The sequence below is a fragment of the Ceratotherium simum genome, chromosome 14 (assembly GCF_057802395.1).
Source record: "Ceratotherium simum simum isolate JZ-2026a chromosome 14, ASM5780239v1, whole genome shotgun sequence".
NCBI lineage: Eukaryota > Metazoa > Chordata > Mammalia > Perissodactyla > Rhinocerotidae > Ceratotherium > Ceratotherium simum.
Window position 1 is genome coordinate 10729139 of NC_141913.1, and position 13190 is coordinate 10742328.

The following is a 13190-nucleotide window of genomic DNA, read 5'->3' on the forward strand; positions in this document are numbered from 1 at the left end:
ATGGGATGCTGGAGATGGGCTCAGCTTGGCAGAACAAGGGTGCACACCCCTTCTAGAATGAGGCCTGAGCAGGGCTCTTCCTTCTTGGGGCAGCGCAACCTCCCAACCTTACTGTTGGAAAAGCCGCTTGAAGCTCAGGGCCTACTGATGCCGGAGCAGCAGTGTCGTCTTGCAAACACAAAGAGAGCGCGGTTTCATTACCTCCACATTATGCATGGCCTGGAAGAGGAACTGAAAAAGAAGATTCAGTGATTCACAAAACGTCTGTTCTGAAATGAGGAATAAAATCAAGTCTGGACTTAATAGCTTCAGCTACTATGCAATGTTCCTTCCTGCCGGAAAGCAGTTGTGTTATAGCAGCAAAGCTAGTAAAGACAACCAACCACCTGTAAATAAACCTACTGGCTTCCCTGAAACAATCTGTCACTTTATACAGCACTTGGGGGAAACAACACCTAATAAACAACACCTAGTAAAGTAAAGGAACACACACTACGGGGAAAGGAAAAATACTACTTACCACTGTGGTTACGACAGTGCTTATAAAATTAGAAGCACTAATTTATTAGGGTATACAGTGCCCCAAATGACTGTGTGATTGTATATTCATTAAATTTTATCTGTAGGACTATTGCATAGAAGTAAATCTTGTTGGCTTTGAGGTTGGTGGGAAGATCTGTTTCCACTCCTGCTTACTTCCCCAGACACACATCTCAACTGGGCACAAATCATCTAAAAGAAATGTTTATCCAAGTAGAGCTGGAGAAGTCAGGGGCTCCAGGCAGGCCCTCGGGCTCTAGGAGGGCTCCTTCCTTCAAATGCTTCTGCTGTACAGGCCTAGGGTAGGATGGAGAGGATCACAGAATAGGGGATAGAAACCAAAAAAAAATTTTCTTTTTGAGGAAAAGAGCCAAGATTTGTGATTATCTAGAAAGAATAAGAGAAAGGAGAGAGCTGTGGCAACAAGGAAATGAAAATACATAAGCAACAACAGGCCTTGTGAAATAGACTGTTAGGAAGGTTCCTACCATTGAGTCATTTACGTCCTAACAAGCCGCAAGACCCTGAGGAGAGTCTGTACTTTGCTCACTGGGACACAGAGATGATATGGATTATTCCTGTTAGCAATGAAGAGCAGCTCCTAGAGAGTGAAGGGAAAACAAACTCGAGTATGAAATGAATATTTGCACAACAGCCCTATAAAATTCCCTGGACATCTAGGGCAAAATCAAGCACGTATGTCAGGTAAAGAAGTAAGTACCAATCTAGCCTCCACCGTTAAAATGTGGTGATTCTTATTTCCCAAATGGCCCATCTACCTCCAGTACTAAGGCTTTACATCTGCACACTTCAGAGCGGGGCAGGACCTCGCCTCCCATCCCCACTGAGCCAGGTGCTTCCATGTGGCACCAAAACTGGGAACCAAACACTGTGGCTCCGCCCATCCATCCAGTGCCCCCGCTCAGGCGCTCTCTCTAGACAATGAAAGCATTCTTCTTTAAATGCCTTTTGGAGTCCTTCCCCAGTCTCAACTCCCCTCCCTCCACCTGCCCTCGTGAAACACAAAATAGGTAATAAACTGAGGAGACCAAACTGATTTCATTTACTTTCACTGCACTGTCTCTGTTAAGTCAAATGCCACAGTCCTCAAGCCACAGCGGGGAGTAGACTATTCAAACCCTGAAGTAGGTGCAAAATAGAGTTTCCTACCTATTTTCATTTGTAGGGTATGCCTGAAAGTGCTACTTACTGACTATGGGTAGTCACTCAATGGTGAGCAGTTAGTGATTCAAGGGTATACCTCAAACTACTTTCTGCCAAGGGGACATTTAATGTTGTAACACAGGAAGTGTACTATGTCTCATGAATGCGGGATCCATGTTTTAGTCTGATCTTCCAGCAGATAAACAGATTAAACCTCCTCCCATCCTTAAAGGAAAGAGATTACAGCTCTGTTGCAAAAGATAATGAACCTCCCTAAGAGACTGGTGTTGTTAAATTAACTAAACAAGGAGGCCATTAGACTGAGGTGGCTCGAACACCACGGCGGCCTACGTGAACAAACCAAAACCTAAGCCTGAAATGCCTCAAGGTTAGGAAATCAAAACCTAAGGACAACCAAAATCACAAACAGCCAACTAGGCTTTAAGCTATAGCCAATCAGTAATTTCCTTTCTTTGCCTCTGCACCTTCACGTAAGTCTTTTCCCCCTGGCTCCTGGGGGTGGAGTGTGCCTAACTACTTCTGGTTGGCCACTGCCCAACTGGAATAGATTTTTGCTCAAATAAACTCTTAAAATTCTTAATATGCCTCAGTTTATCTTTTAACAGTATATTCAAATTAGAGAGGAGCACAGACCATGGCTCCCCTGTGACCAGGACAAAACTGACATGTTGGCGGTGGTGGCGGGGGACAGGAACACAGACGGAATCCGTGGCGATGGCACTTTTCATAGTTTTCCTCTTTTTAAATTTCCATCTTGATGAAAAATGTGAAATTCCTATGCAACTGAAGAACAAGTAAACAGACTTCTGTTTTATAATTTATATTGCTGATCTTACCTACTTATCAAATAAGAGCTTATCACATTTGACGTTTCCAATCGTTGCACTTTCTCCCATCCACAGCGATAAATGGGGGGCATGATGATGCTTCTGACTCTGATGTGAGAAGCAGACATCTCCCGCCAGACTCAACAGTGGGGGAAAGGGCTGTATGGACATATGGCAATGGATTCAGACAGGACCAGAATGACTTCCTTAGCCGTACTGATGAAGGGTTTTTACCAATTCCTTAGTGAGGAGGAACTGAAACCTGATATCAAAACCCACTGTATGTCCTTTATAGTTTATTGTCTATAATTAGTTACCATAAACTGTACAGGGTTTGCATTCTAGGGCGTGGGATCAGTCATTCCCAACAAATCCTTTTGTTGACTTCTCTAAGTCCCAGCTAAGAACCCCTTGAGGGCTTCTCTGAACTGGGCAGAACCGATTAAAGTGGTAGAGCTCTGGAGCTCAGGGAAATGGCAGCATCGCCACCAAATTCCGCCTGGTGGGCTTCAGGGACATCTGCAGGTGAGCATCAACCAACAGATGCCCCAAGTGCACACTCTCCCCCAGGACCAGAGGATGCCAGTATGTGCCAGCGTGACTTTAGGAATGTATATTTCTATCACTGTACTGCTGCAAAGTCTCTACACTTCCCTGTTAAGTTCTTCTCTTTGTTCCCCTTCTGAGCTTGGACCTCATCTTGCATGTGGGCCCTGTTCCATGAAGGACCCGAGAGGATGGGGGGGCTTCCAAATACCTAAGGTCCAGGCTGTTGTTTTAAACTACTTGGCTCATATGCATGTCTGTAAAGCATTGCTGGAATTGGAGGTGTTTCAAAGGCCATGAAGAGCATATGAGAATAAATGATCTAATACAGCAAGTGAATTCTTGGTGATTTAGTCACTGAGCAAAGAGGCAAAACAGACCTTGAGTGATAGTACACCTTGATGTCCTCAAAAATACATTCCACACCTCCTAAGAGACCATAATTTATCTTTCTATCTTGGGAACACTATAAGGAATATTTGTCAAACATAGGTATTACAGATTGTTAATATTAGGGAACTAACAAGTCCCTTTAAACCTCTTTGAAATGTGTACATTTTCACATGCTTGCATATAGGCTAAGGCACTAGCATATCCAATGTGGCAACTATGGCCTGCAATTGTGAAGAAGTCATTCAAGGAATAAGCAACATGAAAGCTCTGACCTCTCCCCAGAAAAATGCACACAGACATACATTTGGACATGATTTCAGGAGATCCATGGGCTCCAGAAGCCACCCATGGACCTGAGGCTCAAAACTGCTGATCCCTGGCCTCTCACAGGAAGTATGAGGATATCATAATCCTCTTCCAAAGGAATTTATAGGTGTTAATAAGTTCTCTGTCTGTCACACTGAGGGGGAAATTCCATTGACAAATATCTCCTCCCTCACCCTTCATCTCCAGTGATTCTCTTGGTTGCCTGGGGCCCAAGCAATATTTATCTGTGCATCCCTGGTCCCAATAACTACTTCAGCATAGTTATGCATTATGAATTACCAGTGTAGACCACAGTCGTCTATGCAGCCAGTTAAGCAGCATCATCAAGATAATCCAATGCAGAGAGGCAGCAAAGGACAGAATCATCCAGAAGAAGGAAGGAGGCTGGATGCAGAGACAGGGAAAGTTGTGGAAAGTTCATCTCTTGTTAAAATCAACAAGTACAATGTTGACAGCAGAGGCCCAGATGTGCTGTTAAGAAATGTCCTACTCAAACAGTCTCAAAAAGTTGGCAACTGTCCTTGTGGGAACCAACAGCAGGAGCAGCAGCTGTGGAGAAGGAACCAGAAGTGTCCTTTCTATAAGTCTGGCTTCATCTTGATCATGTCCGTCTTCTGCTCAAACTCTTCTGGCAGTTTCTTGTCTCACTGAGATGAAGAGCTGAGGCCCATGAGGCCCTACACCGTCTACTCCCCAACCCCGACCTCTCTGACCTCATCTACTCTCCCCCTTGCTCCTTCTCCTCCAGGCACACTGGCCCCCTTGCTGTACCTTGAACACACCAGACACGTGGCAACAGGGCCTTTGTATTTGCTGTTTCCTCTGCCTAGGACTCTGTCCTTGGGACACCCTCACAGCTCTCTTTCAGGTCTTTACTCAAATGTCACCTTGTCAGAGAGGTTTTTCCCTGATCATTCTTTTGGAAAATTGCAGTATTCCCACCACATTATCCATCTCCCTTTCCTGTTTTATTTTTCTCCATAGCACTTACCATCATCTAACATATTATCTATTTTACTGATCTTTTGTCCTCCCTCAATAAGAATGTAAGTTTCATGCAGGCAGAGATTTCTGTCAGTTACACTCACTGCTGTATCCCCAGGAGGTAGAATATGACCGGCACAGTACCGACCTCCCAGAGCCATTGAGAAGATTACCTGAGTCAATACAAGTAAAAGCACCTGAAGAGCACATGGCATATCATAAGAATTATGTAAATGTTTGCTATTATTTTGATTTTTGTTTTAAACTTCATGACAAACCTAATGAGTAGTTATTATTATACCAATTTTACAGATCGGGAGATGGAGGCTCAGAGTAACCTGCTTGAGGCTACACATTAGCAGTTGGCAGAACCGGGAGTCAAATCCAGATCTGACTCTATGTTTTGTGCACTCATTCCCCTCCCTCTGCTTTGGAAGTCCTGGGATAGCAGAGAGGCAGAAATCCATTCATTCTGGAACAAGCTCAAAGCCTGAGAAGGCTCTGGCCCAAGGGGGTCGGGGGTAAGGAATAAAGCTTCCAGAATCCAGAGACTTTATCCTGCACGAATCTGAAATGGCGTGTGGCATTCTGTTTACCTCCTAACTTCACCAAAAAATGTAATAGAGCCTACCAATTAAAAAACGTTTGCATGACCCCAGAAAATCTGTGTATTTGGAGACATTTACTTTAAACAGTCATTCTACCATAACAGGAAAAAGAGGCAGAGCAGAGGAATTTATTATAACAGCTGCTTTCATACCCAAAACACGGTTTTGGCTGTTTTTGGCAGGTTGTACTGCAGTCAAGTTGGCCAGAAGCTGACAGACTGCGTGAGTTTCCTTTCAAAAGATCATTTTGCTTCCTTAGAAAAACCCATGACTGGCTATCTAGTGTGAACTGCAGATGTTTGTTCCTCCTTTGCTTCTTTGTCCTCCTGGGGCTTCCACCCTACCTGGGCCTAAAGGGGGGCATGAGTTTGTAGAGCACAAAGAGTGTAGGCTTCGGAATTGTGAAGACCTTGGATAGAATCCAATGTTTCCTTTATTAGCGGCTCAATCTACGAGAGAGCGTCCTGGTCTGCAGGGCTATTACAAGGATTAGAGGAAGGCAAATGTAGCTCCTCGCACATGACCAGGTACCACTGGCAGCTATGGTTACGATGTAGTTATTATCAGGACTTTAGAGAACTAGAGGCTGGAGGCCCCGTTTCCTCTGAGGGCTCCCCTCCGACCTTCCATTTTACAAAATACACACAGCAGAGAATGTAAAATGCAACTCCTTTCCTGGAGGCTTTTTAAAGCATGACGTATCTGTACCCTCTTCCCTTTGAACCTACAAAGTGGGCAAGAAATGGAACAGGATAGATGCCAGGATCCCCCCGCAAGTGTCATTGCTCTTGGGTCCAAAAGAGGAGGAAAGGAAAGGGGGAGAAGGGGATCTGATGGTGGCTTGGAGGGTAGGGCTTCACTGGGTTCTAAACTGGAAATCCCATAGGAAGTGAAAGGCTCCTGGCTCCTACGACCCGGGCTGTGCTGGACTGTGCCTCCTGCAGCGCTGAGTGCGTGGAAAGCGGCTGACACCATTTCAATGCTAATGGCTTCCAGGTGGCAGCTGAGCAACGGGCACACGATGCACTCAGCACAGGTGAGCCCAAGGGGTCTGATGCCCATCAGTCGGGCTGGTGGCCCAAACTCATAAAGAACCCAAATGAATTAGAACCAGACCCTGGAAAGCTTAGGTCCCCTAGCTGGACCGACAACGCGTGCTGCAGGATCCCCTGTACTCAGACCCCTGTAATGGGCATAACCCCTAGATTCTGCAGGGTCTTAGTTGGCACGGAAGCCACCTCTCTCCCCGCTCCAGCAATGCTTGCTCCTCAGCATCCAAGTCTGAGACCCACAGACAGCAGAGACCTTGTTGCACAAAGGAAATGAGCTTCCCAGAGCATTTGGGAGATGTGTGCTGGGCTGGGTTTTTGGACCCATGCTGTTGTGGAGGGAATCCCTGGCCATTGCTGGCAGCTTTGAAGACCTATTTTTGATTTCAAAAGCCTTTAATCCTTTGTCTATTCAGAGCCTGAACTTGGTGCACTTGTTGTCCAAAGAAAGACAGGGAAGCTGGTGAGCAGCACAGGTGGTGTGGAGATAAAGGGGCTCCCCCAGCTGGGCACGTGTAAGCCCTCACTCCTGGGCTCGAGGGCGGCGGGGAGTGGGGTTGGGGAAAAGTTGGTGAGTGAGTGGGTGGGGCTGGCACTCCTGCCCACTGAGAGGGCTGTGGTTTAATTCAGACGTTAACACATCCCATATCCCAAATACCAGTTCAACCAAAAGGAGCATATGTGATTGTGCACAACTTCAGCCCTAACCCCATATCCGGGGTGCTTTCCAAATATTAATAAATGCTCTGGCACAGGCACAGACACTGATCAATCAGGACGGATACAGCACCAGCCCTGCCTGTATCCTGACAGAGACATTTTAAAAATACCACAGCAATTACTTGTGGGTGGAATATCCCGGAGCAGCCAACACTTTCCACTGTTGACACAGAGCTTTCACTGCCTGGCGTGTTTCCTGGAGGACACCCCGGTCCATGGTAGCCTGGCCACACAGAGCTGACGCCCATCAGAAGATGGACCACACACCCCAGTTGTGAATTAAAAACAAAAACTTATAAAAGTAGACAGACTACGGCTATTTTAAGTTGCTCCACTGTTTCAGTAAAGTGGCTGCAAGGACAGGTGCCAGAGCTTGAGAATATGCTTCCATTCCTGTGAAACCATGTAAAAACCCCCAGTGCAATGCTCTGTGAACCAAAACACTCAGATGCGATTGCCACAGGTCCTGCAGCAGGATGACCAACAGTGAGCCCCAAAGGGTGTGGCTAGTGAGGGAGAAAGGAGGAGGCAAACAGCACCCAGCTCCCACCTGCAGGAACTTACAATGGAAGTCTTTGCAATTCTTCTCAAAGTTGTAGAGAACTGGCTCCGTCCAGGTAGCAGTGTGTACTGCTCCACTGGGGGAACTCTGAGTGCCAAAGGATCTACTAAGAGAATCATCTTTTGTCTTGTCCTTTCAAGACTTCTGACACTGTGTATTTCTTCCTGATCTATTTTCCCTTTTCACTCCTGGATGCTACCCTCTCAGTTCTCATCTTTCTTTCCTTCTTTCCTATATGCTTGCTCTCCTCTGCTGTCCCTTTCTTAACAGTTCTACTTCTTCCTCCCAGTTCTTTCTTTCCACCAGTGCCTTCAAGAACCTTATATCCAAACCGCCAGAAAGAACCGTGAACATCCTTGGGTGAGGACTGAGCGGGGTGTGGTGGTGGACACGTATAGGCTGGTTTCCAACAACATGCCCTCCCCAACCCAGGGTTCACTCTGTTTGGTAGAGCAGAGCTGGGTGGATTATTCAATGCTTTTATCACAACACTTGATCTTCACTAGAAGAAAAAGTGGTAACAAGCAAAAAGGTTCACTTACTCCTAACCAGGTCCATGCAACCTAAAAATTTTGGAAAAGTAAAGGAAATAGAGGAAAACCAGAGGGAAATAAGAAGAAATAAAGGAACAAAGAGCAGAAGAGAAAGACAACCTCAGAGTGATCACAACTTATTCAGGTCAAAGTTCAAAATACTAAAACTGTTTCTAATGTTCCACTAAGTAGCGGCCTCTCAGTGCCTCTGACAAGTGATTTAAGAGAAGTGGTTTACTCCCAAGGGGGCTCATGAATCTCCACACACGATGGTTCGATCGCGAGTCCAGAGTCGCACAGTTGGGAAGGTGGCAAGGCAGAGGTCAGAGCACGAGGGAGGAGTTCATCCATCAACCCTGACAGGCGAGCATGCCCGGGACAGCACACAGGACGGGAGCCATCTGGCAGCTTTGCTTGCAGGACCAGATTAAGAAAGCACCAGCACAGAAACCACAAAGGAGAAGATGAAGCTGTATTTCCGGAGGAAAAAGCAAAGATTTCTACCCAAAGCTGAGGTAAGAGCTTTATTTTTTTTTTTTCCAGTGATGAAGAAAGAATCTTACTTCCCTCTGAATTGGATTATTTTTAGCATACATGCCTCAGCTTTGATGTCCAACATGTCTGGCCATGTCTTTTCCCCGGTCTGAAATTTTTCGGTAGCTTCCCGTTGCCTAGAGTATAAAACATAAACTCCATAGCATGGCTCCTCGGGCCTGCATGATGGGACCCCATCTGACTCTTCCCCTTGCCCTCTTCCTGCAGCCCTCAGCTCAGACTTCAGAGTGATTGTATCTTCCAGAGCACACGATAGCGTCTCACATGTCCCTTGTACATGCTTTGCCCTGCCTGGAACACCTTCCCCTGCTTGCTTGCCTGCCCAATTTTACTCATCCTCTGTAACCCATCTCAAAACTCTAGGTCCTCTGTGAAGCCTGACTTCTCAGGGGGTCCCTCTCCCCTCTCAGGGTGACTCCCGCTGCACTTGCACACCATCCCATTACATGAATTATCTTTCGTTGTAACAGAGACTAGAACTGTATCTTTTTGTCTTTTTGTCAACAGTGCCTAGCACACATGAAGTGCCCCAAACGTATGCTGACTATTAATGTAGCATTCATTTCAATTCTACAAGTATACACATTTAATTACACACTTACACACACACTGTCATCACCTCCTACATCTCTAGGGTTGTGGGTTCTAGTTAGGACTCTGCCTTGAAGTTTCAGACCAGGACCCCAAGGTTGGACGGATGTGATGAAACAGAGTGAGGGGTACATCAGAAATCAAGTTTGAAACCTAGAAATGAATGGCTTCAAGTGCTTAGAGACTCATATGCACACGCCTCAGCTTTCCACTCAGGCAGAATATATATGCTTGCAAGAGAGAGGAGAGAAGATCAAAGTGAGTGAGAACAGAGAGAGAGGGGGACAGGGTCTTGTGCAGAGTCTCACACGTGGTCCCCTTCCAGCCTCCTGGGCAAATGGCCCTGCCTAGTGAAAAAATAGATTTCTATCCATTTTAATTCCATTTTTAATTAGCCCTTTCCCAAAAAACCACAGAATGTCAAAGGTGCTGAGATAAGCAGTTGAGACTTTTATACATGACAAAGCCAGCCGAACCAGACTCAGAGAGAGTTAGGTGAGTGCAGGAAGGGACCCCTTCCATTCCAAAGCATGTGCAGAAAAGTGCAGAAGTAAGTATTCATGTACGAAGGAATTTTTGAAATAGTCCATTGTACTGAGACATAATTCTGCTTCAAAACCTCAATTTTCAGTAAGTCTGGCACAAAACTGACAGGAGGAGGAAGGGATATCTAAATCTTGAATGTTCTGCAGTTCTAAAGTCTCGTGTAGTTTGTGTTCTGTTAAAATAGTCCACCTCTCATCAGGAAAATAATTGCTGGATTTATGAATATCAAGAACTCATTACTTGGGCATGTTAAACAAGCATACCAAATCTGTGATCTTCTAGAGAGCTAAAAAAGCTACTGCCACCCCGGGGGAGACAGGAGCCGTACAGGAATTAGGAAACCACTGCTACAATAATCTGTAATGTACTCACGATGGAGCTGGAATGGTATTTTCATTACCACATACCACGTACGATGTGGGTTAAACAGGCATTGCAGATAGCCAAAAGATAAAATACTATTTCTAGGACAAAAACATATCTTTAAATTATCAAATATCTGCCTTACAAATCACTTTTCCTGCTCCAAGTTTGGGACTACCTGTATAAACCATTCAGACACACTGATGAAAAAAATATCCCCTTTTCTTTCTACTTATGATGCAGAGAGTCAAGAATAAAGGATCAATTAGTTTCACAAGTGTATGGTCTGACTTATTACTTTATATAGCAAATTGCTCAAAGGTAGAAAAAGTCTCTCCTAAGCGTTCTGCATCTCTTCCTAATGGAGCAGGTTTTCCTAACGCAGCAAATGCATGGCATGCAGAAATAGGATTCAGAAAGACTGAAAGGCTGGAACTCTGGAGCAAACCCAAAACAATGAGATTCAAAAGGAATGAAGGGCCTTCCTTACCTTAGCAATATGGTGTGGTAGAAAGAGCATGACCCACATTTCCATCCTGACACCCCATTATTAGTCTTAGCCCCTCTGAGCCCCAGTTTCCTCATCTGTAATATGGGCATAATTACCCGCACATCACAGGATTACTGTATAGGTTAGATGAAATGATGTGTTTACAATGAATATGGTGAATGTGGCATGTATTGGGCAAATGGGTTGTACTCCACTCTTCTTTTAAAACGCAATTCCTTTTTTGGGGTGTCTGCCTGCACACCTACTGGTCTATGCCTCCATGCTGTACACTTTATAAGACAGTCTCACACGGGAAGTCTGTGGTTTTCCAGTACTGCATGTGATCTCATGGGCAAGTCCAGCTAATTCCAGAGTCTAGGATTGGGAAGCTCAATGCTATGGCACATCTAAGCCACATCCTCCCACCCAGACTTTATCAGTATTAATGGCGAATTTTTTAATTAAAAAAAAGCAACTGCCAAAATATAAGATGAGGGTAATGGCTTAGTAGTAGCATGACGGCAAAAGACCTAGGAGTTTAAGTGAGTAGCAAATTCAACATGAGTTAGTGATCTGGTGCAGCTAATGTGTAATACGTAGTGTGATGGAGGAGAGGAGGGGAGTGACATCTCAGGAGGGCGATGTCTACCCCCTCATCCCAACTCCCCAAATGCCTCATCATAACATCACAGAGAGCAAAATAAAATAATATCTGCCAGAAACATGATAAAACATGAAACATAAAAAGATGAGCTCAGCTAGTTCAGCTGTGAAACGTAAGTTATGATTATATTGGTTTGGTATCAATGTAAAAAAATTCAAGATTAAAACCTAAAAACCAAGAAACAAGTATGAGCTCCAGCTTACGGAGAGACCCACCAATTCAAAAGGTTGTAGCTTCTCCTCCACCCTAACCACCCTCCCCCGACTTGCATCCCTTCTCCACACTCAACCTTGTGCAGCCAGCAATGCTTCTGATTGCTAAAGACTCTAGAATTGTGGTTCTCAGCTACATTTTATATACCCCAGAAGTTTTTACAAATCCTGATGCTCAAACCATACCCCAGGTCAATGAAATCAGGATCTCTGAATATGGGGTCCAGGCATTGTCCAGGTGATTCCAAGGTGCAGCCAAGGTGAGAAGAACTGCTCCAGAAGGCTAGTCTGACTCCAACTCAGAGGATGGACCAGTCTGGGCCACAAACTCAAGGAAGGTTGAGAGAGGCAGGAGCCTGTTCAAAGAAGAGTGACCAGGATGGTGAAGTGTTATCTCTGACATAAGGACATGAAGACGAGGAGACACAGGGGAATATAATCTGTACTTAAAATACACGAAGCCCTGTCACCTGTAAGATGGGAACTAGACGGAAATGGATTTCAGCTCAATCTCAGGAAGAACTTTCTTATAAGGAGCACTTTTCAAAGACAAGGAGGCCTTGAGGGAACTTACAACCTATAGCTGAACACTTGCAAGCGCAGACTAGCATGAGGCCCCATTGGGCAGAGAATCTGTGGAGGGAAATCAGGCATCAGACAGGGGATTAGGCCGGATGACCTCTCAGGTCTGGTGTAACTCTGTGATTCCAGGTGTCTGTGATTCCAGGGGCTCAGTGGCTAGTAACAGACTAAATTATCAATTTTGCACAATGAAGAAAAAAATTTTGTTTAACTCAGAAGAACAAATCCATTATATACCTTACCAAATGGATAAACATGAGTGGGATGGGACATAGGAATAAACCCAAGAAGACTGAAATGCCCAAAAGTTCTTTCCACAATACCACACGGTTCATTAGAACAATTCAAAATACAGCAATAGAAGGCAACTACACTGAATGGCCTTGCTGGAGCAGTTCTCTAGGAGGCTATCTGCTGATTTAGGAAGGCAGACAGTCTGGAGGAGACCCCTGCTGTTTATATGGTTGTCCAAGTTAATTATCCCTGTATTTTCAGACGAAGTGAATGGTAATCTGTTTATCTAGGTCAAATATTTGCAGCTGCTGTTGTCCCTTGACAGTCATACAAAAATACATAGTGTTGTCCTTTGAGGCTTTATAAGAAAAGATCAGGTTAAAAAATTAGCATCCACTTCTTTATAGGTTCAACACAGTGAGCCCTGATTTCTGAAGTACTCTAATTAGACCCAACTCTAAACAAGTGGCTTAAAATGGGATTAAACAAAAGACAGAATGAAAAGAAATTTTGAATTCATGCCATATTTTTGTCTTGATTTTATGAATATGTTTCCCTACAGAGATAATGAATTCTGGCCTCTAGCTTCTGCAACCATTCCAAAGAGTAGTAACTTCCAGTGCACAAGGAAAAATGCATGGAGCTGCCACAGGCAGCAAATGAAGCGCTGGTATTGGTT

The 13190-nt window shown here is 44.8% G+C and overlaps 2 protein-coding genes across 2 annotated transcripts in view; one reads left to right on the top strand and one right to left on the bottom strand.

Annotated features, from left to right (window-relative positions):
- LOC147915259 (uncharacterized) overlaps positions 1-5454 on the top strand; it is a 108725-nt gene extending 103271 nt beyond the window's left edge. Inside the window, exon 4 of the mRNA XM_087439022.1 lies at positions 5115-5454. Within this exon, the coding sequence (XP_087295148.1) occupies positions 5115-5327 (213 nt within the window). The 3' untranslated portion in view covers positions 5328-5454. The remainder of the gene's footprint in view (positions 1-5114) is intronic.
- The window catches only part of COLEC12 (collectin subfamily member 12), a 179009-nt gene that overhangs the window by 54473 nt on the left and 111346 nt on the right, over positions 1-13190 (bottom strand). The window lies entirely within an intron of this gene.